The 26,881-nt window shown below is 45.9% G+C and overlaps 2 protein-coding genes across 5 annotated transcripts; one reads left to right on the top strand and one right to left on the bottom strand.

Annotated features, from left to right (window-relative positions):
• Positions 1-532: 532 nt before the first annotated feature.
• On the bottom strand, positions 533-2,869 carry acot20 (acyl-CoA thioesterase 20). Its single transcript, XM_029002985.1, has 3 exons — positions 2,266-2,869; positions 1,642-1,844; positions 533-1,552 (listed from the first exon to the last, which is right to left on the bottom strand). The coding sequence occupies exons 1-3, from the start codon at positions 2,765-2,767 to the stop codon at positions 977-979; spliced, it is 1,281 nt and encodes a 426-aa protein (XP_028858818.1). The 5' UTR covers positions 2,768-2,869; the 3' UTR covers positions 533-976.
• Positions 2,171-26,706, top strand: susd6 (sushi domain containing 6). 4 transcript variants are annotated; one of them, XM_029002983.1, is made up of 9 exons: positions 2,171-2,400; positions 7,810-7,951; positions 18,985-19,176; positions 20,037-20,246; positions 20,836-21,027; positions 21,999-22,193; positions 22,938-23,076; positions 23,531-23,979; positions 24,895-26,706. In XM_029002983.1, the coding sequence occupies exons 2-9, from the start codon at positions 7,834-7,836 to the stop codon at positions 24,918-24,920; spliced, it is 1,521 nt and encodes a 506-aa protein (XP_028858816.1). In that variant the 5' UTR covers positions 2,171-2,400; positions 7,810-7,833; the 3' UTR covers positions 24,921-26,706. The 4 variants fall into 4 exon arrangements, with proteins under 4 accessions (XP_028858816.1, XP_028858814.1, XP_028858817.1 ...); XM_029002981.1 differs by lacking the exon at positions 2,171-2,400 and adding an exon at positions 5,167-5,378; XM_029002982.1 differs by lacking the exon at positions 2,171-2,400 and adding an exon at positions 5,183-5,311.
• Positions 26,707-26,881: the final 175 nt, after the last annotated feature.

The following is a 26,881-nucleotide window of genomic DNA, read 5'->3' on the forward strand; positions in this document are numbered from 1 at the left end:
CCAAGGTCCTGTAGTTTTACTGCCCATACTGGAGGGATGTTGTAATCTAGAAACAAGCCCACATAATGGCATTATGGTAGTCAGTGATTTAGAGTCGTGGCTGCAGAAGCTTATGAGGACAATGACCAGAGAGAGACATTAAAAAAACATTTTAAAGGTAAAATTTAACTTGGAATTAAAAATAATGTGTTTAGTGACTATTTAAAATTTAATATGTGGTTTACAGTCATACATTACAGAACCATTTACATTTACAGCATTTATTAGATGCCCTTATCCAGAGCGACTTACAATCAGTAGTTACAGGGACAGTCCCCCCCTGGAGCAACTTAGGGTAAAGTATTAAGCTCAGGGACACAATGGTAGTAACTGGGATTTGAACCTGGGTCTTCTGGTTCATAGGCGAGTGTGTTACCCACTAGGCTACTAACACCATGCCAGAACCATTCAACGTGTTACAGGATATAACTAAATAATAAAAAAAAAAATCAAGGCACCGAAAAACTGAAATACATTCTCATCTCATAAGATCTGGATGTAAAAAATGTTTAATGCTTATAAAGGTATAAATCCATCAGTATATTTTTTTGTTGTTATTTTATTTTTTATTCTCAAGGTAATCATGTGAAACATTTGTCATGAGAAAATGCTGCAATGACACTGGATAAATACTTCAAGGTAAATATGAACTCGCGCTCTACCTGATTCTAGTCCAACTGTTAGACACCAGTAGATGAAAGAACGTTTTTTTTTTTTTTTAACTGTATTAATCCTGAAGGAAATTGCTTCTCTGCTTGTAACTTTAGTGAGCAGTGGGCAGCCATGACAGGTGGCCGGGGAGCAGTGTGTGGGGACGGTGTTTTGCTCACTGGCACCTCGGCGGATCGGGATTCGAACCAGCAACCTTCTGATTGCGGGCCCGCTTCATTAACCGCTAGGCCACCACCGCCCCATTTCACCTCCCCATGGCCGGTAATTATGCTAAGTGCTTATTGAAAAACTCTTGAACCCTTTTCCACAGGTCAACCTGGGCCTCCGCGTGCACTTGGGGGTCTCCACCGAACGCCACCACTTTCCCCACTGCCGCATGCATGGTGGACAGGCACAGAGGCATGTAGGGCGTGTCTAAAAAGTGGCCGGCCTTTGCATACTTCACCACCTCAAAGTTGTCCTTGCCATGGTCTTTGAGCCTCTGGACCGCCTGGTCTAGAAAGAGGTAGCTGTTCCAGTTCCGGTCATCTTCGGACGCCGCAAACAGGAACTGACCGTTTGCACGCTCAATAGGAATCACAGAGGCCAGGTTATCTTCAGACGTGGGATCGTGCAGGACGTCTCTGATGTCCAAAATCCCATCGCCTCTGATGACTACTTTCTTTAAGTCTACTTTGAGGGGAGGGATGACTTTGTCCTTGTAGTGAAGCGGGAACACGGTGCAGGCGTTGCAACCGTTGATGGAGACGGTAGCCGATACACCGGGCAGGAAGGATGCCATTGACAAGGCTATGTCCCCACTCTTTGAGATTGAGATGATGCCTATTCCAGGACCTTTCACCTATGACAAATGCAGGGGAAAATCATTACAGCGCCCACTAAACGGAGACAAAATTATATGCATCTGCCAACAGTGATGTAAAATCTGACCTCAGGTGACGTTCGAAGAAATTCAACGGCTTCTTCAAAGTACTCCAGGTGGAACTTGTTAACCACTTTAGGCAGATCTTGATAATTATACATGGCAAGGGCAAGAACCACAAAGCCCTTGCTTGCAAGCAGGCTTGCTCTGTGCTCCACCAGGCCTCCGCCAAAGGTGTAAAGGTCCAGAACGGCCGGAAACGGTCCGGGTCCTACAAACCACAAATAACAGATTATCAAATACTCTAAAAAAAAAAAAAAAACTTTATTAATCACATGCTCTTCACTGCTTTGGACGGTCCACTTTGCCAAATAAAAAAAAAGAATGAATAAATTGTTTGAAAATGCTCCAATAAATGTGTGTATGCGTGTTTTTATTTATATATATATATATATATATGCGTGCAAAATAACTACACATCTGTAATTCGTTTGCAACTACACATCTGTAATTCAATGCGTTTACGAACTAATGTTCCGCGTCGGACTGCGCATGCGCTGCCGGTTCGCAAGGCTTGCGGTCACGTGGCGCCGCATGTAAACAATAACACGAGTACGCTGGCGTTGGAAGATGGCGGCTTGCAGAAGAAGCGTGTGGTGTTTGGCGTTAACTGGGAACGTTTTCGTCTTTACCCGGTGGCACGAACATGGTCCCGCGAATTCGGCCGGCTTTTACTGCAACCCGCCGCACGCCGTCGGCCATGAAGCGCCGCTCGTTCGTTGCCCTTGCCAGCGTCCGTCCGTCGCCGACCACCTCCACGTCTACGAGTAAGGGCTTTGACGCGTCCCGCTTGGTGAGTCTGGTGTGCGCGACCGTGGGCTCCATTGACCACAGCAGGCCCATGCTCCCCGGCCCGCTGTAGGTCCCGCCCAGAGAAGGAGACCTGGCCACGTCCACCACGCCGCTCTGGTCGGCCCGGTATGTGGCCGAGGCCCGGAAGGTCACTCCCCTGTCGTCCGTCAGTTGGCTGCGCAGCTCGACGTTCCGGCCCGGGCTCAGGCCCTCGACCTTGACGTGCACGGGCTCGTCGAACAAGCAAGACGCGCCGGGAAGGAGACGGAGGGCAGCCGCGTAGCCGCGGACAGAAGCCACCCGCAGCAGCAGCCGCCGGGGTACTTTGCGCAACAGCGCCATGCTGTCCCCCTCTTTCGCTTCTTGGGGAACACGGTGACGCAAAAGCAATCCGGTGCGCGTTGTGTTGGAGTTGCGCGGCGTCGCTTTTGTGACGTCACTCGCAGAGGCGGAGCAGGAACTGATCTGAGGTCAGCGCTTCGTTAAACATATTGTAAACAGTACATTTCAAATTCAAATTTTATTTGTCACGTACACAGTCATAGACCTCAATATTGCAAATATTTCAGTGGAACCAATATGCAAATATTGCAAACATAATCAAATATTACAATTTTATGTTTATAAACATAGGTAGGGTGAAGGTGTGCAAATGTGTAAAGAAAAGTGAAAAGACAATTTGTGCAAAATTCTGGGGGGATTGAGTCCAGAAGTGATTTAAAGTGCTGGAGAGTTTTAGAGCTCTGTCCTATGTAGTGTTGTTGTGGTTGAGAGCTTGCATATTATTATGCAGACATACAATCGGTATTTACAGGGACAGTGCCCCTGGAGACACCCAGGGTTAAGTGTCTTGCTCAGGGACCCGATGTGAAAATGAAGTTATTGTCATTGTGGAACAGTATGTGTGGAAGGTGCTTTGCTCAGTGGGGTCCAGTTCCCAATAGGCGCGTGTTACAAAATTACAATTTTCCTGTAGTGTTTGTACAAAGGAAAGTGTGTACATCTGTACAAGACAAGATTTATTCTTTAAAACGTGACATTCGGGTACATCTGTGCCGCTAAGTGTGGAGAACTCATTCGACCTTAACAGCCACGAAGCAATATAAAACGGGGTGGTAGTAGCCTAGTGGGTAACACACTCACCTATGAACCAGAAGACCCAAGTTCAAATCCCGCTTACTACCATTGTGTCCCTGAGCAAGACACTTAACCCTAAGTTGCTCCAGGGGGGACTGTCCCTGTAACTACTGATTGTAAGTCGCTCTGGATAAGGGAGTCTGATAAATGCTGTAAAATGTAAAAATGTTAAACTGTTTTAACATCAAACAAGTGATCGTGAAAGGCCACATTTAAAACAAGCCACATTAAGCTCACACATTTGTTCCCTGAGCAAGTTAAAAGAAACTGATAAATGAAACTTAAAATGATGTCGGAAAAGATTTTTTGAGTGACACCATCAGACCTTAGTTTGCCACAGCTTACCAATAATTTGTCAGCAGTGTGTGACTCCGGTTAGAGAAGCGGTCCTCCCATTAAACCTTCACTTGAGGAAAATATCAAAATATCATTACTTTATTTGAAATAAACCTAAGCAGTGTGATATATTATAGCTGTTTATGATTGGACATTTTTGGTGAAAACACTTTAATTTTAGTCTCGTCACACAAGCGTTTTGATAGAATGTTGTTGATTAGTATGACACTGATGTTTATTAAAAATGGTACTAATGTATGTCGCTCTGGATAAGAGGGTCTGCCCAAAGTTGTAAATGTAAAATAAAGCACTAAAGATGGAACACCAACAGTAGAACAAAGTGGCGTTTTTTTATGTAATGTAGTTTAAACACAAGTGCACAAATGGGTTTCCCTTAAATATATTTGCATCCGAGGCCCGCATGGTGGCGCAACATGGCCTCACACCTCCAAGGTTCTTGTGTGTGCAGAGTTTGCACGATCTTTGCATTGGCATGAGTTTCCTCAAGGTTCTCTGGAGTCGCTCAAGGTTCTAAGCCACTCTGGATAAGGGCTTCTGATAAATGCTGCAAATGGTTCTCCGGTTTCCTCATTATGTCCAATGGCACACGCACTAGGTGGATTAGGAACTCCAAATTGAATGAATGCTGTGCGTGGGCCCTATGGTGAGCTGTTTTCCTGCCCAGTGTCCAGGGGTGAGCTTTGGCAGCCACGATCCCTGAGTGACAGGACTCAGCGCTTATGGAACTGAGGGATATTTGAATCTGATTTGTTCTCTGGCCTTAACCAGTGTAAGACCCATGCCAGTCACTGCATATATTTTACATTTACAGCATTTATCAGACGCCCTTATCCCGAGCGACTTACAATCAGTAGTTACAGGGACAGTCCCCCCCTGGAGCAACTTAGGGTTAAGTGTCTTGCTCAGGGACACAATGGTAGTAAGTGGGATTTGAACCTGGGTCTTCTAGTTCATAGGCGAGTGTGTTACCCACTGGGCTACTACCACCTGGCCTACTACCATATGGGTACTTATTTCTATAATGTCGCCGTGTATTTATACAAAATTAAGGAATTTTTGTGCACGTCTTAGTTGTTAAACATGTTGTATATTTTTATTCATCACCGTATACGTCTTGAGCTATAAGAAAAAAAAAGCACTGCTTTGTATATTACTCCAAAACAGCTGAAAACCTGGCAACACAAAGGGCTGAGCGCTTGGGCTCCTCCTCTCGCCACGCCCATCGCAGTTGCCCGTGGATACCGTGTGAGAGCGAGGCAGCTGCTGCCCGAGTCGCCTGTAGTCGTTGCTGCCGTATGAGGCGAAGAGAAAGCGGACAGCGGCTGTCGGCTCATCGCGTCTTGTCCGGCCGAGCCCCTCAACGCCTCCTGGGACAACCGAGCTCCATGCCTCGCAAGTGAATTTATCTCCGAGGAGGGGGGGGGGGTGCAGAACGGGCCTTTAGCTAGCCTTCACGCCGGTGAGTGTAAAATACGCTTCGCGCTCGTCGCCGCAGCCGCCTTGTTTTCGTACGTAGCTTAGCTCCGAGGCTAACGTTCCCGATCCGACCGTAACCCCGAAAATGACGCACCTGGAGCGCCACGTATTCTGCCTGTCGCTAAAACAAAGGAAGGCGGCGCGCCGGCGCCGCTTTGTGCCTTTAAAACTGGCGAGCGACTGGGGTTTGTGGTCGAGGCCGAGACGCGAGTGGGGAGAATCGCGTCCGAGTCGAGGCTTCGTGCCTGAACGGTTCATTCGTCTCTTGAACAACGACAGAATACCACCTCGGCTCGGTTGTCATGTAACATTAACATTAAGGTTGACCCGCAGCAATCCTGATATTGATGGACGAGTGCAGTTTTATTCATGTTCTGATCGCTGTGAGGAGAACCAGGCAATTCGTTGAGTCGGACAGTGAGTCTCGGTTCGATCACATCCTTATCTGGGACCGAGCTCGTCAGCGTTTCTTTCGCAGAACGAGCTTCGGGTCGATCGTGGCGGTGTTTTCTTTCTTTTTTTTTTATTGCGTGGAATGAGCACGTCCAGGGACGCCTCCTTTGCTTTCCCCGTAGGCACGTGTCGGTGCGTGTGACCCGTTTCGGACTCGAGAGACTCCTGTCCGTGGCTTCACGCATTTCCTAAATAAAGAGTTATCGGCCCGGGCTCGGGGCTCCCACGCGTGCGTTGATTGGTCGCTCCGCGGTGCCCACGTGACCCGCGTTAAACCGGCGCCCTCGGTCCGGTAAACAAACCGCGGCCGTGTGGCAGAAACGTCCGCTGCTTAACGAACGATTAGCGTGGCGCAACACGGGATTTTTTTTTTTTTTTTTTAAAGCGACGTGTTAAGAGCCGCCCGGCCGCCCACCCCCACCCGAGTGGTGGGGGTTACTGTAACGGCAACAAAGGCCCTTTCTTCACGGCCAGGGCCGAGCACATCTGTTCCTCCGTGGATATTTAATCGATCTCGGGCAGTCTCAACGTAGTGTTGCACTAAAGTGTCAAAAAGAGCAAAAAAAAAAAAAATCTGAGTCGAAATTATTTCTATGTTCATTAGAAATAGCCAATGCCTGTCGATCATAATTTGGCCCGTTTAACTGTGTTCGGTTCTACCGAGATCGTCGCAAAATGATCGATCTGGTGACAAACGTTGTCACTACTGATAGTAAATCGCTCTGGATAAGGGCATCTATTAAATGTCATAACGGTGACAATCGTTTTGTTCAACATCAAATTGGTCTAAAATCCTGTCTGGGCATTGTTGGTGTAAATGGCTGATAATGATGGAATAGAGAAGAACTTCAGCAACAATTTAGTCTTGATTTACAATAGGGCGATGGTGTGTTCAACCAGCAACTAATTAATTGGAGTTCCTCTATACGTGTATGCAGACGTATGCAGATTAGCTACCAGTCATTTTAGATCAATTTGATGTCGAACAAAGCGGTTGTCTTTGTTCAATTTACAGCATTATCCAGAGCGACTTACAATCAGTAGTTACAGGGACAGTCCCCCCCTGGAGACACTCAGGGTTAAGTGTCTTGCTCAGGGACACAATGGTTGTAAGCGGGATTTGAACCTGGGTCTTCTGGTTCATAGGCGAGTGTGTTACCCACTAGGCTACTGCCACCCGAATACGTTGTTTTTGTTTTGTCATGTACATCATCTATTGAAAGCAGTGATGAGTTTTCTGGCAACTGCCGCCGCGTGTGCCGAGCGAAGCTGCCAAGGAACATGCGTCATTAACACAAGCCCCGTCCACAGGCGGTACCGCGGGGACGGGTGTGGCACCGCCAGATTTCCACCACCCCGTACGGTGGACTGGCGTCGGATCATCTGGTGGCCACCTCGCCCGCACAGGCGAGTGTTTAACTAGTGGAACCGGCGTCCACTTTGGTGGGAGTGAAGGGGACGTGCTGGTGGCGTTTCGGTCGCTGCTCCTGGATCTGGTTTTGTGTAGTCGGATGAACAAGTTATGCGATAATAATACCCACGATAATAAATTATTTACAGGCAATAACCACTCGTTTTTATGCTAACTCGTCAAACGCAGTTGGATTTTATGACCAAATCTACTTCTCCTGCATGTAGGGTGGTAGTAGCCACGCTCGCCTATGAACCAGAAGACCCAGGTTCAAATCCCACTTACTACCATTGTGTCCCCTGAGCAAGACACTTAACCCTGAGTGTCTCCAGGCGGGGACTGTCCCTGTAGCTACTGATTGTAAGTCGCTCTGGACAAGGGCGTCTGGTAAACGCTGTAAATGTATGTGGTCACACTGTTGATGGAAACACTAGTCGCATGACCCTGTTAATTATGTAAATGGGGAGTGTATTTGGCTGCAAAATGGCGATTTGTTTTAGCTCGTCGCCCGCTTATTATATCTGTTTTTCATTTGCTTCCTGCTCTGCAGGTTGAGCCTGAGTGGAGTCAAAAGATGTGCGATGGAATGGTAGCGTGCCAGACGAGTGCCCCGGTGCCCCGCTGTGCCTCTCTCAGGCTGGCCACGCCCCTTGTCCTGCTCCTGGCCGTCTTCTCGAGGGGCCACGCTTCAGGTAGTGTAATAAATATACCTTTTTACCTTCTGCGCGTCTGTGATCGGCACACCTTCAGGTGCCGAAACGGCCTCGCTGTCTACGTATTTGCATTGCACAGAGAAATCCGTCTTCTCTGTGCTGGTTACGGGTGAACGGTGACTAGTGTCCTTGCCAGGGGTGGCACGCCGAAAATAGCCACACTCCTGTGCTCGTTTCACTTTGCCACCCCTCCACAGCATGGCACCTTTGTCCTTGTCTGCGCTGCCTGGTGCCCTTACATAATGCGCCTGAGTCACTGGGACTAATGAGACTGTCGGTGAGGGAGCGGGGCAGGATAAGAGATGGGGACGCCAGGACCCCGTCAGGTCGGATTCACTTTCGTCTCCTTGCTTGATTCAGAGCAACTGAGATGTTCTTACAAACGCCGCTACTGCCATCGAGTCCCCGTGTCGCTACCAGGTGTGTGTATTGACAAGGATCTCGCAATACGATATGGGTCACAATACGAGTATATCATGATATATTGTGATACTGTACATATTGCAATATTCTACAGTTCGCTGACAATTCTGCTTGGACCACATTACATTAATAATTAAGCCAGAACATCTTAATTCAGAACAGAATTTTGGACTAAATTTGTATACAAAAATATCAATATTTGATGTCCCTGTGTTGCTAAAATATCACCACGTAAAATATTGCTGTGTTTTCCAACACTCGTAATTTTTTTTGTGTACTTGAGTCCCTGTTCCGCTTCTACCTGAACGCAGTTCTTCAGCGTGCATTATTGAAGCACATGCTGAGGCATCGGACTCCATGCAGCAGGGATTTATTTCTGCAAATTACAATTTTTTATTATTATTATTATTTTTTACAAGCCAAATGCCATTACAGTGCTATCAGCTTATGTAAGGGAAAGCTCACTGGGCTCATAAACGACACAAATGAAGCTTTGTTGGTGAGGATGAGGGATGATTTGAAATGCTGCTGCTGTTTTTGTTGTTACGGTAAATGGGAGGGGGAGGGGCCTAGGAAATGAGTACTGCCGCCCGCTTTTTTTTTGTCATGGGGGGTGGGGGATCGCTGTTGTTCAGGCTTTGCCTGATTGGATTATCTTGGTAGGATTGCTTACTTTCGTTCTCATTTCTCACTGTGGGTAACGGGATTGTGGTTCTGGGGTGGTGGGCACCAGCTTTTGTGGAAGAATTTAATTTGGGTTCACTAAGTCACAAAACCCGTGTGTGTGTGTGTGTGTGTTGTCTGTTTAACTCATTAACGCATTAATGACTGCTTTCTGCTTAAATTGTACACATGTGATCGTGTTATGTTTGGATAAAAATTTTTACTGCACTGATAACAATACTATTGGAGTAGCATACCACCTGCTGTTTTGGTTAGAACCATGAAAGGGTCAAGTCCAAATGGATGAGAAAATGCTCGAATTGTTAGCCAGATGCACCTAACATACTAATATTGTTCAGAATAATAAATCTTTTAAATCGTTGGCCAGATGTCCTCATTTGGTGGCTTCCTATTTCCAATGCTGGACCAGTGACTCAGTGAGACGGGGCTGGTCACTGACGTCTCACTTCTCTTGGAGGAAGTGTAGACTGGTAATAATACCTCAAGCAGATGCAGAACAGGAACTGGAATTATGGTCTCAGTATAAGGATCCAAAACCACAAGTCTGGTGCTGAAGTCACATTAGAATTTCTCCAAAAACTGGGTAAAACTCGAAACCACTCAGGGCAAGTCAAAAGTGACGAAACGTCTTTGTCCCTTAAGTTCACATGACCTCGTTTGGGGCCACAAAGTTACGGCCATGACAAGGCTAGCTTTCTACCTGGTTGCGTCAATATGGCAGCATTTCTGGCCTACTGTCAGACCCAGTGAAATTCCTAAGGAGCCTTTTGGCACCCTGCTCGATGCATTCATTTCAAGATGCCTTTTATGGGCAGTGTACTGTTGGCTTCTCACTACCTCATTTTAATGAAAAAGGTTTTTTTGTTGAAAGATTCAGGTTTGTCTCGTACACCATCATACATGGTACAACATGCAGCGAAATGCTTTTTGCAATGGCCAACCCTAAAAAAAAACTGTATAAGAAAAGAAAACTGTACATTAAAGGAAAGAAGAAACGGATAAAGTGCAGGGGCTTTATGAAAGTGAAGTGATTGTCATTGTGAAACGCTGCAGCACAGCACACGGTGACAGAACGAAACGTGCCCTCTGCTTTTAACCATCGCCCTTGGTGGGCAGCCATGACAGGCGCCCGGGGAGCAGTGTGTGGGGACGGCGCTTTGATCAGTGTCACCTTGGCGACCCGGCGAGTTCATTTCCTTACGCCACTAGGCCACCGCCGCGAAAGAACGCAAGCTGCCAGATATCGTCGACTAGGAGAGTTTGGGCTTCCCTCTGGGATGGGCCGACGGCGTGAGAACAGGAAATGGCTCCCAGCAGGGCCCAGAGTGAACCGAGTTCAGCGTCGGTGCTGCTTTCCCACGTGCTCGCTTTACAAGTCTTTGTTCTGAACCCAGCCCGTAATTCCTCGAACGGGAAAAAAAAAATTCATCTCTAAACCGCCAATGTACACGATCGCCGGTCGGCTTTGTAACTTTATTTCCGCAGAAGTCGCAGTTTTCGTGGCGGTACGCCGCAGCAGCTTCTCCAGCGAGAGGGTAGAATTAAACGTCGTCAGCGACCCTTTAAGGACCTGTCATAATGAACCTAATTTTAGCGCTGAAGTATGTGGTCGGCCTCGCTCTAGACGCGATGCTTTGTTCCGGCGGCAGCCGAATGAACACGTGCGCGTGCGGTTTAGCCGGTTGCGCGTTCCCGGCAGGGCTCTCACAGGACGTGGTTTTAGCAGAAACGTCTGCAGGAACCCACCGCGTATTTTAAAGAGCTGGATTCGCATGCCGACGCTCGTCTGCTTTTGCAAGCCTGCGGCGCGGGTAAGATCACCACCGATGGCCTGTTTTATAAATCTAGACGAGGAAGTAGCTGTGACCTTTAAAAAAGAAAAAAAAAAAAAGGGCGGGGCGCTGATGGGTGTTTGGCATTTTTATTTATACGTGCAGATATTTTAATATAAATGGCCTGTATTTTAAGTATGCTGAGCCACACGGCCTCTTGTGTACTAAATTTAAGCCAAGTCGACGTGGATGACCCGTGACATGGCACACACTGTCATGACAACAACTTTCTGGATGTTGTAGAATTGCTGTAGAACGTGTAAATGCACGTTGTAATAAGGAGCTTGCCATTAGTATATGGCTGGTAGTAGCCTAGTGGGTAACACACTCACCTGTGAACCAGAAGACCCAGGTTCAAATCCCACTTACTACCATTGTGTCCCTGAGCAAGACACTCAACCCTGAGTGTCTCCAGGGGGGACTGTCCCTGTAACTACTGATTGTAAGTCACTCTGGATAAGGGTGTCTGGTAAATGCTGTAAATGTAAATTAGTCTTTTGGAACAATACATGAATGTAACTACTGAGCTAACTGAGTCACTCTGGATGAGGGCGTACGGTAAATGCCGTAAATGTAAATGTTGAATTTGTGATACTGAGTACATGGCTGGAGTATTGTCTACAGCACGATCGTGATTCGTACAAAAACAAATCCCCATGTCTGTACTGTGTAGGTGTTTTAACTTCACTGCCATCCATAGATAATAAATTACGTTGAAAATGTCATCAAAGGAAGTATACACGGTATCTTTGTGCCTCTAGTTACTGATCGATTTGCCAGAAAAGGACCTTTTCTTGCCTTCTCGAGCTGACTTGAGTAAGAAGTGAAAGGGGAAAAGTTTTTGCTTTATGTGCCCGCTGTGCTTGGCACAGTTGTAATTCTGCCACAATCCCTTTTGATGCAGATTTGGCAATGCGAACGCGGTAGATACCGCGGTTTTTGGCCATAATTTGTGGCCCCCCTTTTTCCCCTCCTTCATTTTAAATGGCAGAAGTTGCCATGACGTCACGTAGTCGAGGATTTGACTGGGCTCTGCTTCCAAGTCGGGGGGTCCGTGCTCGTTTAAATGTCGACCGCTGAGCTCCTCTTTGATGACCGGCAAGTTTCCCGTCTCCCGGCCCGGCCAACGGAAGCCCCGTTGCGTGGCTCGCCGCCTGAAACCGAACTGTCAAAAAACCTAACGCGCTCTGTAGAGGTGCGAGACACGACGCGGTGCTCTTAGGACTGGCGGCACTGAAGAAGAGCGAAATTACTCCCACTAATGAGCTTCTACACTTAGTGCCCTCTTGCTTTTCTTCTCATTTTCCTCAGTTGTTGTGCCTGTTCCATGTGTTCCACGTGAAGTCTGAAGCTGGACCCTGACTGGAATGTGAGCGTCTGGTCCTTTCCAGCTGGAGAAGCCACAGGGAGAGGCGGTTTCGGAGACTCGGCCCGTGCATGTTTTGCGCGGCGTGTTGTGAAATTCCTTGCGCCGTTGCTGTTTTCACAGTGAATCACGGTTTCGTGGAAAGAAGAAAATTCTTTGATTCCCCTTCTCGGCTTTGATTGGTTCGGTGGCCGATGGGCGGGTTCGAATAATGGTTATTGAAAGCGTAAGCCTCTTTCGTAATTTGGTAGAAAACTTTGTTTCGGCGTAGTAATTTTTCCGAGTAACACCGGTTTTCCGGACCGATTTTCGACTACGTGTCGTGGCGTGTAGTGCATCCAGGACGATGCACGTGGCTCAGACGGTTTAAAGAACCAAATGTGAATTCGCAGGACTCTTGAGAAATAAGGACGTGCCCTCTTGCACAAGACGCCGCTGATCGTTAATCCCTTTTGCAATATGCAATATGACAAGTCGATTTAATCGTTCTTTGCATTATGCTTGGGCACTTGCTGCTTGGTTTAACCAACAAAAACACACATGTTTGTTCGTGCAAATAACTATTTCACCGTATTTCACATTTCTCCATTTGTAAAATAAAAGTGCTTCACATTTAAATCAACACAAACCACATCGATTAAATAAACACTCGGAATACCTGGAATATAAAGTTCTGCCTACTTGCATAAGGAACCGGAAATTTGTGCTATTGTGTGTTGGCAAACATACAAAAAGAGTTGTTCTTCCAATTCATAAAAAACGTTCAGTTACTGTTCAGCTCTAAACTTAGAAATAAGATTCGAATTCCGCCATTTTTGAGGACATCGGTGTTCCAGAAACAGGAACAATGTACAGCATGCTGCAGCTGGCAAAAAGCCGAATTATAACGGATTCCATTGTTGGATTCTGTGATTGTCCGCTTTTTATGCATTGCGGAAATCATAGAGCCGTGTGTGTGTGTGTGTGTGTGTGTGTGTGTATATATATCAGAGGTTTTGGTCATTTTGGACTTTGAATAGCCTCCAGAAAGAGCAATTGATGTAAAGAATAGATTTCTCGTCCCCACAAATCCGCAAACGCGCAGCACCAGATTTTTGCTGATAGCATTGCCGGCCTCTGGCCCAATCCACGTCAAAAGACTAGTCACTGTACGATGTTCGCAATTTTACAATTTTTCCCCATTCTAATCAATGTAATGTTTTCATGTAACGTTTTTTTTGTTTGTTTTTACCTTATGCCAAGTGGGTGTTGACATGTTCAGTAGTATTCCATTCACCAGCTCATCAGTCATGATGCTCAATTAAACTGCCGTTAATCCGCATGTTTGCCTTGGTAGCGGCGCTGGTCCTAAGATGCTTAAAGTGTTTGGGATGCCACCGCTGGATAATGGGTTTTTACAAGCATGGAACGTTCTTTTGTTTGTATTTATTAATTTCTGTTAATGGGTGGTAGTAGCCTAGTGGGTAACACACTTGCCTATGAACCAGAAGACTACGGAGTCACGTGTTCAAATCCCACTTACTACCATTGTGTCCCTGAGCAAGACACTTAACCTTAAGTTACTCCAGGGGGACTGTCCCTGTAACTACTGACTGTAAGTCGCTCTGGATAAGAGCGTCTGATAAATTCCATAAATGTAATGTAAATGTTAATCTGTGATCAACATGTTTACATTTGAAACGGTCTTTATAACCACTTTGCACAAAATAACTCTGCGCTTTTTACCTTACTGCTCTTTTTTTATGGCTCTTTTTCTCTTTTCTTTAAACATTGTAAAAAAATTTAACTCATTTGCACACCTTCACCCTACCAGTTACACATATTTTATGTTAAAGACGTAAACGTGTAATATTTGGTTATGTTTGCAATATTTGCATATTGGTTCATTGTTTACTTGCAACATTTGCAATACTGTGGTCTGTAGCAGTCGCAAAAAACATTTCACTGCACATCATACCGTGTATGACTGTGTATGTGACAAATAAAATTTGAATTTGAATTTATAGGCAGTATGTGTGTAAAAGTATATTAATTAAAAAAAAATGATGTAACAGCATCGTAAAGTAAAAAAAAAAATATTGACACCAGTATCAGCTTTTCTTTCCTCCATACATCACGAGCCTTGGCAAGGCCACAAATGCCATTAGTCAGGCCCTCCCCGAGCGCAATAACCACCGCATGGCGCGTCAACACCTCCGATTATGGCAGCGGGGAGGACTGCGCTCACAGAACACCTCGTCACAAAAGAGCCCGACTTCTCCTGTCAGATGAGGGAGCGGGGCGCACATTCCTGTCATGGGCGCGTCCCCCGTGGCAAGGGGAGAACAGATGAGCGCGTTGTTCCTCCGCTGTCCGGGTGAGCCTGCGCCCGGTTTGATATCAGGAGGGGGGGGGGGTGGCCTTTGTCTGCCGAGAGGGAAGAATTTATGCCCCACAGCTGCGTGCCAGCCATCCCCCACCCCGCAATCTGCCGCCTTCCGCGGAGGTTGACGCGGAGACCCCTGGCCCTCTCCGCACGTTTGGCCCCGCAGATGCGAGGGGTCTGGGGGGCCTTTGTTGTTGCGGTTGAAGGCGGGGTGCTGCAAGCTGCTTAAATCGGTCCGTCTGTGAGAGGACACAATAAACAGCACGTGGGGGTCTCGCCCCGTGCTTTTGTTCTTTCTATGTCAGCGCGAAGGGTCTGGCTCTACCGTGGAGGGATGTCCTGCGCATATGTCTCCGGAGGTATAGCGCTGGCCTTAGAACACATGCTCATTTTGCTCATTTTGCATAATTACTAGGGCTATTTATCTCACAATTATATTGTGATACTGTGCATATTGCGATATTCTACAGTTCATTGAAAATGTAAAAACAGAGCTGAAACACAAGATGCTGTGTTCGGCCTGTCATGTTTTGCGATTTCCCCCAAAAGCATTTCAGTACCGTGTATGATTGTGAATTTGATTTTGACTAGCATTAATTTAAAGTACCAAGCTGTACAGCGCCATCCACAGGAGCGGAGGCCGTAGTCTCGCGCTCATTCTTATCTCTTCCGACCTTAATTCGTATACAAAAATGTCGATTTTTGGATGTCCCTGTAGCTATACGATATCACCACGTCAATCATCGATATTTTCTAACACCCCTAATAATTACCATTTTCCCATCAGAAATTAACACCTATTCCTTCAATAAAGTATATGCAATTCGGTGATCGGCAGATTAGCGGTGGGATAGCGAGTGCTGCCTTTCCTGCCAGTACCGCGAAGCCCGTGCAAAGGAGAGGACACTGCAGCGTTTGTGGCAGCCCTCGCCGAGCCCTGGCAGCCGCGTCCGCCCGCCTCTCCTCCCCTCAGTGCTGTCCGCTGCAAACCTGCTGTCCCTCCTCCTCCAAACAGGCGCGTCCCCTCTTCCCAGCAGCATGCCGACCGGCTTCCAGCATTCCTGCCTTTTGGTTTCTGTGTGCGGCAGACACGCGTACACACCGTACACACAACTCTACACAGGCACGATCTTTCTTTTAGAGGACCTGCTTGTCTACTCTGTACCTGCCCATAATCGGAATCTTTTTTGTTGATTAGTTAATGAGATTACTTACATTCTTGTCACTATTCGTATGCTTCATTACATTTTTTAAAAATAGTCTTAGTGAGGACTGTGTCCTCAATTTTACAAAATTGTAGGTTTTTGCTGTATTTTTATGCCCATTCAGCACCTACTACAATGTAAACTCAAATGATTTAAACGTAGGTGTGTCCAGTCCTGTGTGTGTGGTTTTTTTTTTTTTTTTTTTTGGGGGGGGGGGCTTGATTTATAGATTTATATAAACTCGAGTGTCTCTCTCTCTCTCTCTCTCTCTCTCTCTCTCTCACTCGCATCCACATCACTCACAATTTTAAAATTATATTGTGTAGCTCAGCATTAAGCCTTGTGAGGACCACAAAGATGTAGGTTTATAGGTTTCCCTGTGTGTATAAAGGCATTCATATAAAGACACACACACACACACTTACCCAGACATATACACATCGTGCAGATTCGGATGACTCCGGCCTCGGCCGAGCGCATGCCTGCTGTCTGATCTGTGAAATGTGAGCTGCGTGAAGAGGCCACTCATCAGTACTTGCTCTGGAACGCCATCTCCCCTCGGATTCATGAAAACCTACACTGTTATTAGCCCTTTTGTCAGACACGCCTGAGGCATGTTAGTTTGAGGGTGTGGGTCTCAGTTCCCCAGAGTCCGGGCGGGTTCCTGTGTCCATGTCTACTCTTCACTCGGTATATGAAGTTGTGTGTGTGTGTGTGTGTGTGTGTGTGTGTGGAGGGCTTCGACGGACGTTTACAGACGTTAGGCCACTAAAACCTTTGGCTTTGATGACAAAGCCGGAGCTATTGGGCGAGTAAACCTGTGTACATGCTGCACCCATCCCCGTAGACAAAATCCACCGCCCCATGCACCATTCATCCCAGAAAGGCACAGCACGACTTAAATCCCACGGATTAGTGAAGTGAGTTACAACCCCCCCGCCCCAAAAAAACAACTGTGATGAAATGACGAAAAAAAACAAAACACATGCCATGTGGATTGTTTATGGGAAATTTTTCAATAAGAACAACCCCCTCTGCCATTGTGCTGTAGGTCCCACAAATCAACTGCAAAATCATGAAACTACATAATGCAGCTTGTACGTTAGGAATCTAAATAATTTAGATTAATAACCAAAACGAGGAATACTTATTTTGGAAGAATTAAAAGAATGTGCACATGTCGCTTTTTCTTTGTTCCCAGTAGATGGCGCATGAGGTAACGTGCGGTTCCATGTTCCACACATATTTACTCGTTATAAGTTCTGGGTTTTATGGTCTTTCGTTGTTGCTTGCAAAATTTGTGGTTCTAAGTTCGGATATCAATACCTGGTGTTTGGATGTTGAGAAATCTTGCCCTTTCACGATGTGTCCTCCTTCAGTAGAATTTTCCAGATCTTAATAGGCGCGACGGACTAACCTGTTCAGCCTGAACTGAAGCACAAAGTTCATGCTTTTTATCTTTACAAGGAACTGAAAGGTCTGTGGTTTCTTTGGATTGGATTTATTTGGCTGCTGATTATTCACGATACACTTTGAAAGGCTTGTCTTTGTACGGTTGTTGTATTGGTCTCCCCATCAAATGGATTAACTAAAAAAACTGAATAATGATTAATGTTTCACAAATGACTGAAGTTTTCAGGTAGTGGTGAAAAGTGAAGACTAAGCCAGGCAATTATTATTTCTAGTATTTATTTTTTCGCCGAGTGAGACGGCCGTTCCACTTGTCTCCCCTCAACGGCGGCATTCGGTAAATCTAGACTCTTGTCTGTTGCAGTGTTGCCGTCAGGCTTGTCTCTATTTGAATCAGGCTGGAGTTTGTCCATCAGTAATGGCCTGGTCGGGGCAGTGGTGGCCTAGCAGCCCCGTAATCAGAAGGTTGCCGGTTTGAATCCCGATCCGCCAAGGTGCCACTGAGCAAAAGCACCGTCCCCACACGCTGCCCACTGCTCGCCAAGGGTGATGGGTTAAATGCAGAGGACAAATTTCACTGTGTGCACCGTGTGCTGTGCTGCCGTGTATCACAAGTGACGATCACTTCACACACTTCACAATGGCCTGGTTTGGCCTTTAGTCGAGAAGTAAATACCTGGAGTTGAAACAAATGGGGGAAAATGTGATGTGCGGTGCCTTGTGCCGCCTGTGTTCAGGCCAAAGCGCCTGATCACCTCTTATGGCTGCGTTAAGAGATCGGGTTGGAGGGAAGTCGTGGCTTCTTGTTTTTCAATTTTGCAGTCGTGCCAACAAAGATTAGAGACAGTCGACTTTTTATGGTCAATGGTAAACCAGTTCTCCACCAGGCTGTATAACACATTGCTTTTTGGGCCAGGCCCAGGACAAAAGAGAGTGTGTGTGTGTGTGTGTGTGTGTGCGTGCGTGCGCACGTATCGAACAAAGTGAAAAATGCTTGTTCAGACAAAATATTATCTGCAGGAACAGGTATGATGGCAATGTTGCACTTCAGACGAATTCTGGCCTTGAAATGAATTACAAATGATTTACTTCACAACATGGAGTAGATTTGCTGAAATTCACACTGCCTGGCAACGCCGCAGTTTGAGATTGAAACGACGCCTGTTTTGTTCGTGTTTTATTTGTACTGTTCTCTATACTTACTTGGGGTGGGCGACAGCACGTCATTGTGCATTTCACAATGCTCTGACAGCTCAACAATGATTTATGCGCCATGTTTATCCATCTGCGCCTTCTGCCTTTTATATTTTAAACATGGCTTTTCACTTCTGCTTTTAAATTCTTATGGACGGACGTTTCTTCAGCTGACCTTCTCTCGCAAGGCAAAGAAAAGTTCCTGGGTGCATTTGTAATATCGACCTATTTAACATAATTTAATTGTATTCTGGTTTGAGTTACAATCATTCTTTTTGCTTCTTTTTTTTTTTCGTCTGCTGATATTATTTAGACGTTTGTTTTGTATTTAAATCTCTCTGGTCGATGCAAGATTCACAAGACAGTTTTGTACGTAATCTGAAAATAATGACTGCCGCCATCAGCACGTTGTGTTCTTTTGGAATGGTGACAATCTGGGGGTTGGTTGTCTGGCATCATCCCAGCTACAGCATGTTGGCGCAAACCATCCCGCTGCTCACGTGCTAACCCAGTCCTGCTCTCCTGCCCTGCAGGATGTCCAAGGCCCTCCGGAGTGCCGCACGGCTGGGTGAACCTGACGGAGACCAACCGCGGCTTCTTCCCGGTGGGCACGCTGCTGCAGTACAGCTGCGACCCTGGCTACATGGTGGACGGGCCCGCTGTCATTTCCTGCACCCCCTCGGGGCGCTGGTCTTACGAGCCTCCCCTCTGCATACGGACTGACGGTGAGGGCAAGTGTTGGCACTTCCCGGCCAAAGAGCGCAATTGTACACAAGTGTTGTTCGCAGCAGAGCGGAGTCGAGGTATTAGCCATTAGCCGCCACCAGTAGAGGTCTCATGATTCGATTTGATTATCATTATCAATGCATCGTGATGCCTCTGAAATATATTTCTACATTACTTCACATGATGCGTTCAGTTGCAATAGTTAAGGTCTGGTTCACCCTTGTGGACGCTTTGATTGGCTACAATGAGCTGAAAAACGGTCTGCGTTCAGTCACCTGACTCCACAAACGCCAGAAGGACGCCTGGTTCAGATGTCCATGGCGTCAGGACGTCACCTGGTCATTGGAGCAAACCTAAAGCCGCTCTCAGAACGAACAGAGCGCGTGCTACGCTCGCTGTGAGGCGTGGTTTTCTAAACTCTCGGTGAGACAAAAATGTTGTGTTGTAGACCCCTAGACGCTCAGAGTCTGATAAGATGAGCTTTTCTTCCATTCCCGCTTAGTGTGTTTCAAAAGGGCAGACCAAACACTAGCCCGCCTCGATTCCATGGGTTGCGGGTAAAACACATCACGCAGAGGTCAAAAATTCGACAAATTTCAACATTGAGGCCGCCAAGCGCCTGCAGTTTTAATGCCGGCGTCAGAAAACCAGCAAGCAACAACATTAAGATATGATCCGTTACGTCCTGCACGTCATCGGTGCGGCATTGTCCACATCTGCGTCGCGGTGCATCGATTGTAAGATTCATTTCAACACCCCTAGTCGTCAGTGCTTGGCCTGTTTGGTTTAGAGGGAGGGGCTTGCACTCTCCAACCCAATATCTGAATCTGATTTGGAGCTTTTGTGTTGGTTTCCGTAGTTTGTCGCCCGCCAGCCGAACCGGAGAATGGGGGCTACACTTGCCACCCGTCCCCCTGCCATCGACTATCCGAAGGCACGGTGGTCGAGTACTTCTGCGACGACGGCTACACTCTGAAGGGCCAGTACAAATACCGCACTTGCCAAAACGGGGACTGGGACTCGGACTTGCAAATCAACTGCCGCCCTGTTCAGGACGACTTGGTCCAGGGTCAGTCCGATCTTCCACGTCCTAAGAAACCCTTGGAGACGTTCCTGGAGACGCACTGTACGGAACCAAATAGAGTTGCCACCTTTGGTGCGGCCATAGTGCTGCAAAGATTTTAGCCAATCAAAACATTTTCCACTAATTCTCATTCTGTATTAATTTGGCAAGGAACAAACCCGCTATTTGCTTAATCTTTTGAATGGGTAACCCTGTTCCCGGTTAAGTGCCCAACAAGATTATTTTGTTATTTCGCTGGTGTTCAAAATAAGTTCTCTGAAAGTTTCATGCTTGAGGTCGGCCCTATGTGTGAAACTGGAACATAATCAGAATTCACTTTATCTTCTAATCAGAACAACGTTGTGCCATTGGTCAACTGAGCGAGCTGTGAAAGATTGTGCCTTTCACTGCACTTACCTCTACACCAACATGAGGACTGTTGGGATTTTTGAACCATTGATAGTTTCAATTGTCAAATATTTAGTTTAAATATTTGTGTGTGATTGTGAGGTGCACCAACTTTGTACTAATGTGCAAATTAGCTAAATGTTAAAACAGTGACGTGCTAACCCAGTCCTGCTCTCCTGCCCTGCAGGATGTCCAAGGCCCTCCGGAGTGCAGCACGGCTGGGTGAACCTGACGGAGACCAACCGCGGCTTCTTCCCGGTGGGCACGGTGCTTCTGTACAGCTGCGACTCGGGCTACATGGTGGACGGGCCCGCTGTCATTTCCTGCACCCCCTCGGGGCGCTGGTCTTACGAGCCTCCCCTCTGCATACGGACCAATGGTAAGTCAGTCTGGCTGGTCTTCTGAAATAACCTCCGTTAAGGTTCCAATTAAACCAGCTAATGCGCTCAACGTGAAGCACTGTAGACAATGTGCTAGTGTAGTAAATTATTCTATTGTAGCAGGGCGGTGGTAGCCTAGTGGGGAAAATACCCATCTATGAACCCCACTTACTACCATTGTGTCCCCGAGGGTCTCCAGGGGGGGACTGTCCCTGTAACTACTGATCGTAAGTCACTCTGGATAATGGCGTCTGGTAAATGTCATGTGTATGTGAGAGTTCAGTTAGGCCAGTACTATATGGTGGAAAATTGTCTATTTTTTGTGTTATTCTTTTTTCGTTTGTTTATTAGGTGCTAGGAGCCCTTTCTTTTTGGTTTTTTTTTTTTTTTTTTTTTGCATTTATTATTATTATTCTATTTTTTTTTTTTTTTTACAAGGCATAGTTCGACTGGATTTAGACTGATTGGCGAGCATTTTTCAGGATTGTCAGGTTGGGGTTTCATTGTGTTTTCGTTGAAAGGTGTAGTAGTATTAGGTGGCACAGCTGGGTTGTGATCCCAGTTGGTTAAGGAAGCGGCCCCATAGTCAGAAGGTTGCCCGTGTGCTGTGCTGTGTATTACAATGACAATCACTTCACTTTAAATTCACTTTTTCATGCATTGATTCTGCTGGGTTTGCGCTCTGATGGCCAGTCAATAAACAAGAGATTCCCGATCAGCTTAACAACCACAGACTTTGTTCCACATGACCTCAAGCAAGCAAGCAAGCGTTGCTTTTTGCTAATGTTTTATGATATATTATTTATATGAATAACCATGTATTAAATATTTGTTAATTATATTGTTCCAGTGTCGCAACATTGTTGTAGAAAAACACATCCGCTCATAGCTGTATTTTGGATAAATTATCAGTGTCCTAGTGGCCATTGATTCGATACGTAGCTTTTATAAATTAGATTTTGTTTCCCAGTGTGCCAGCCACCGAATGAGCCAGAAAATGGGGGATACACCTGTCACCCTTCCCCCTGCCATCGGCTGACCGAGGGCACGGTGATCGAGTACTTCTGTGACGAGGGATACGCCTTGAAGGGGGAGTACAAGTACCGCACCTGCCAGAACGGCGAGTGGGACACCACCATGCAGATCAGCTGTCACTTTAGCCAAGGTTGGTCTCTGTGTGTGTGTGTGTGTGTGTGTGTGTGTGTGTGTGTGTGTGTGTGTGTGTGTGTGGATTTGATTTAAGAACAGCTGTCGTGTCCAGGTTTAAGACTGTGCTGTCATTTTATACGTAGAAAACAGTCAAATTTAACCTCTGCTTTTGAGGGTCTTTCTTTTTATCAGAATTGTTTGACTAATCATTTTCAGATATACATAACTATTATTTCATAAATTAGAAAAGCGCATTGCAGTGTGGTCTGGCAGATGTGGGCTACCAGGTCTACTGGGATCATGAACATCAGCATTAGATTGTTGTTCTGTGGAATGAAGAAGAGGACAAAGGTTAGGTTTAGGTGATCGATCAACGTCACATTTGCATTGCTAACCTGTCCTACGTTGTCTGGCACAGGCAGTGTCTCGCATTTGGTCCCTTTGCATCTGGGCTCCCTAATGACATTATGAGGAGATTTTGTCCATGGAGGTTTGCGGGTGTTTGAGAACCATTAGGTCAGCGGTTCAAAACCAAACAAAATCTTTGCCCTGTTTTCAAATGCAATCAGCAAGTTTTGCATTGAAAATCCAGATGCACGCCAGCATTTTCCTGATTTGCTTTTTTTGTTGCGTCTGGGATGTGTTTGGTGCATCTTTGTTTTATAGACGTTTTGTTTTTCCATCTTTACTGTGTCTCAGTGTTTGTTTTTGTCTGGTGACTTCGTAATCTGACCTCCAATACGCTCTCCAACCCCCACAGAGAAGGATGAACACTCCCCGCTGGCCATGCCAGCCCTGTCCATTGTGGCCTCCACCGCCAGCTCCGTGGCCCTCATCCTGCTGCTGGTGGTTCTGTTCGTGCTTGTGCAGCCAAAGCTCAAATCCTTCCATCACAGCCGGTAAGAGGATCGGTGTCCTTCATGCTGTTTGTTTTGCTTTTATTGCCAGATGATATGAGCATTTATCAGCTTAGTTGAAGGTCAGTTGCGGCACGCACCAGGTAAAAAAAAACGAGAGACCTGACAGGCTGCTTTTGAGCATCCAACGCTTGGAAAAACTGCTTGTCAAATTCTAACTAAGCAATTAAATTTTTTTGCATGCATGTAGAGTTAAAAATACTCGTCTCAGAGGCCAAATAACACTCATCCATTTGGTGGGATTACAGGGATTGAAATGACAGTTGGTGCTCAGTCACCCCGAGGGCTGTGTGCTTGTAATCCACTGTTGCATAATACAGATCTATGCTGTAACAGGCGGCCCACAATGCGTATGTGATGGAAGTGGCAGTGGCAGCGGGCCATTTATTCTGCATGTGTGTGTTCACTCGCTCTCCGTCCATCCCGCTGTGCACAGGCGGGAGCAGGGCGTCTCTGGCCAGCCCACCTCCATCATGGTGGAAGGCATGCAGGTGACCTTGCCCTCCTACGAGGAGGCCGTGTACGGCAGCGGCGGGGCGTGTGCTGCGCCTGCGCAGGAGTCGCGGGTGCAGATCGTCCTGTCCGAAGGACCCCAGGCCGAGGGGGGCCGGCCCCAGACTGACTACAGCCTCCCGTCCACCTCAGCTGCTGCGGCAGCTGCCTCCCTGTCGTCCTCCTCTTCCTCCTCCTCCTCCTCTCGCCATTCAGAGACCGTGCTCGTTCACCAGGTGCCCTGCTGCTCCTCCTCCTCCTCGTCCTCCTCCCCGTCCTCCTGGGCTGCTGAGCAGCCTGGCGCATCAGCATCAGCGTTCCTCCCTCACAACTCTGAGAGCAGCGACCAGCACAGTCTGCTCTCCCTTACCTCCACGGAGGACTTCGCTGATGGTAGGCAGTGTCCACCATGCCTTTAAAAATACAACGCTGAGTTGTGTGCATTTAACAATCCGGGCTGAAAAGTCAATATTCTGAAGGTCAAAGGGATTCTCAGGATTTACACGAATAAAAAATATTTACATCGCGCTCCTCCCATCTATGTGAAGTCTGGGACGGAAATAATTACACACCAACAGATTCTATTTTTTTTTTAAGTATTTTTTCTCTTGTTTTGTTTGTTGATTTAAGTCTTTTGCCTTAAACTAGTTAGAAAGGCCTGTGTACTTTCCCACAAGTACTTATGACAAAAAGTGCATTTTTTTTTCAGCTTGCAAACAATTTTACAGGAAATAATGCTTTATAATCACAATGTGGCCCACCGTATTTGGAATTCATCGTATAACCTGTGTTCAGATGAGGTGTAACAGTGGGATTAACCATGAAAACACCTCATATTATCGTAATCCCTGGGATTTAACCCTCTCTTTGCTCTGCAGCATTTTAGGATTGTCTGAGAGGAGCTCAGTCCTGCATGGGCTGCAGTCGTTTTACCCAGATTCGGACAAATTCTGCATCTTTTCATTCCGACTCTTTAAAATGAGTACAATGTTAAAATGGTGCACAATTAAATTATATATATATATATATATATATATATATATGTGTGTGTGTGTGTGTGTGTGTGTGTGTGTGTGTGTGTGTGTGTGTGTGTGTGTGTGTATGTATGTATGTATGTGTATATATATATATATGTGTGTGTGTGTGTGTGTGTGTGTGTGTGTGTATATATATAATGTATATGTGTTGGTTTTTTTTATTGAATTATAATATTTTTACCTAATCAGCAGTTGAATTCTCCTATCATTTTTAAACAAATGAGCTAATGTAAAACTATCTTTCTCTTTTTTTTTTTTTTTTGTTTTACAGATATTCCATTGCTAAAGGAAGCTTGAAGCCATGTGCATCACGCCCCATCCCTGCTGACCTTTACCAGGACAGTGGCTTCTGAAGCCTTCGCAATGAACCCCAGCCCTGTTCCAAAAACAAACATTATAGTATTAATAATAATAATAACAATAATGATTTAAAAAAAAAAAAAAAAAAGACGTGAGAATGAGCTTGCCACGACACAACGCGCCAAGTTGTGGGACTCCAGCTGTCCAAGGATCCCGCTTTCAACAGACCAGACAACCCGCAGCCCAACTGCTATAGGAATTAATATGTACAAAGGCATACATAAACTTATATCATATTTTCTTTATTAATTACTACACTCGTGATCATGCTTTTGTGGGTTTTTAGCCAGAGGTCGTCACAAAGGCCCCGTGCACATGTTGCATATGAATGAGGCGGTGGCTTCAGTACAGGGGTTTTTAAGTCCTTTTACCACAGTCGCCGTGTGAGAGAAGGGCCAGCGCTGTCTCTACGCTGCATGATTAGTGCATTCACTCTAAAGTACACACCACCATGATGAAGCATGATGTCTGCACCGCCATGCACGCACCACCCATCCCGCCATGCGACCGGTTTACACAGCACTGTAAAAGAAGAGCTGGGGGGTGGGGGACAATGGTGACTGTGATGTGCGAATCGTTTGGTGTCTTGTTTGATCTTTAAAAAAAAAATGTAAAAAAAAAAAAAAGATTTCCGTGCAGACGTTCTTTCTGTATGGATTTCGTCTGGATAAAGAGCGGTTCAGGTTTCTCTTCCACATAAACGGAAAGCTTCTTCTTTTTACCTTGTCATTGAAATAGGATTTTGGTGGTTTGTCTTAAGAGACGCATGGTTTTGTACTGCAGTGCTTTCAGTTGCATATAGGAGCTCTACTATTACAGGATCAAGTATACTTGAAGAGAACCACCCAGAAATGAAACATTCATTCCCAGATTCAGCTAACTTGATGATTTAGGTCATGTCTAGTGCACCCTTTTGTCTTAAAGGTTTAATGCAGTGTTGGCCTATTGTTGGGTAAGGGACATCCGTGTGTGTACGGAGTGTGTTCTGTGAATAGAGCTTGCGCTGGATTGACTGGCTTACTAAGAAAGCATTAATTTTAGATGAATTTGCAATCCCACATTGATTCCTGAGGCTTTCAAATTGGACAACGGTTTTTCAGTACTGCACTTGTGCTGCAGTAATTACATTGGTTTCTGAAGAACAAGATGGGTTTCTTTTTTCTTCCCTCACTGTTAATGATGCTCGAAGGCAAGATGGTGATGTTGCCTTAAATGACGTTTCATCTTTTTGGAATTGCACCGATCACTAGCTTCTCACTAGCTTTCACACTTGCTTTATGATGTTTGTGATGTCTTCATTGTTCCCCAATGGCCTTATGTTTCATTTTCTATGCATAAACACGGTCCTGCTGGTCTTCTGAGACGTTTGTTCTTCTTTCGTTTCTTTTTCTCCCCTTGAGGACAGGGCTGAAGATCGTCCACATATCTTGTTTTTTTTCCCAAAGCTTTTCCACTGACTGTGATATTTAAAAGGTCTTATGAGCACCATTTTTTTCTTTCTGATTCATTCAAACCGAAAAAGGACTAATTATCTGTCGAGGGCACCGTTGTACGGTAGTTCCTTATCTCTTTTTTTTTGTTTTGTTTTCCATTTCAGTGCTTTAAGTTGGTTTTACTCTGTACATTGCAGTGGGTGTGAAGATAGTATTTTAATATTTGTATAAAGTTTAATTTAATTCTACAGTGTGTATATAACTATTTCTAATTAAAGCTTTCTTTTAAAGAGTGCAAAATGTGTCTTTATTCTGTATTTTGGTGTAACTTTTGATGTAAACATTAATTTCATGTATGCTATAAGGCAAGTTTGTTAATCAATCGTCACTGTCTGCTGTTTTTAATGAAGCACCGCCATCTGGTGGTTATTGCTAATATTACCTTCAGCAAATCGATCGTCTTCG

This window comes from Denticeps clupeoides, chromosome 14 (assembly GCF_900700375.1).
Source record: "Denticeps clupeoides chromosome 14, fDenClu1.1, whole genome shotgun sequence".
NCBI classification, from domain to species: Eukaryota; Metazoa; Chordata; class Actinopteri; order Clupeiformes; family Denticipitidae; genus Denticeps; species Denticeps clupeoides.

What these genes read in the sequence shown, in the direction of transcription:
- acot20 (XM_029002985.1), bottom strand. Translation starts at nt 2,767, where the DNA reads ATGGCGCTGTTGCGCAAAGTACCCCGGCGGCTGCTGCTGCGGGTGGCT. An exon ending in GACCATGTTCGTGCCACCGG is followed by an intron (nt 1,845 to 2,265) that starts GTAAAGACGAAA and finishes TGTGGTTTGTAG; the next exon opens with GACCCGGACCGTTTCCGGCC. An exon ending in TTCTTCGAACGTCACCTGAG is followed by an intron (nt 1,553 to 1,641) that starts GTCAGATTTTAC and finishes CATTTGTCATAG; the next exon opens with GTGAAAGGTCCTGGAATAGG.
- susd6 (XM_029002983.1), top strand. Translation starts at nt 7,834, where the DNA reads ATGTGCGATGGAATGGTAGCGTGCCAGACGAGTGCCCCGGTGCCCCGC. An exon ending in CAGCTGTCACTTTAGCCAAG is followed by an intron (nt 22,194 to 22,937) that starts GTTGGTCTCTGT and finishes CAACCCCCACAG; the next exon opens with AGAAGGATGAACACTCCCCG. An exon ending in CACGGAGGACTTCGCTGATG is followed by an intron (nt 23,980 to 24,894) that starts GTAGGCAGTGTC and finishes TTTGTTTTACAG; the next exon opens with ATATTCCATTGCTAAAGGAA.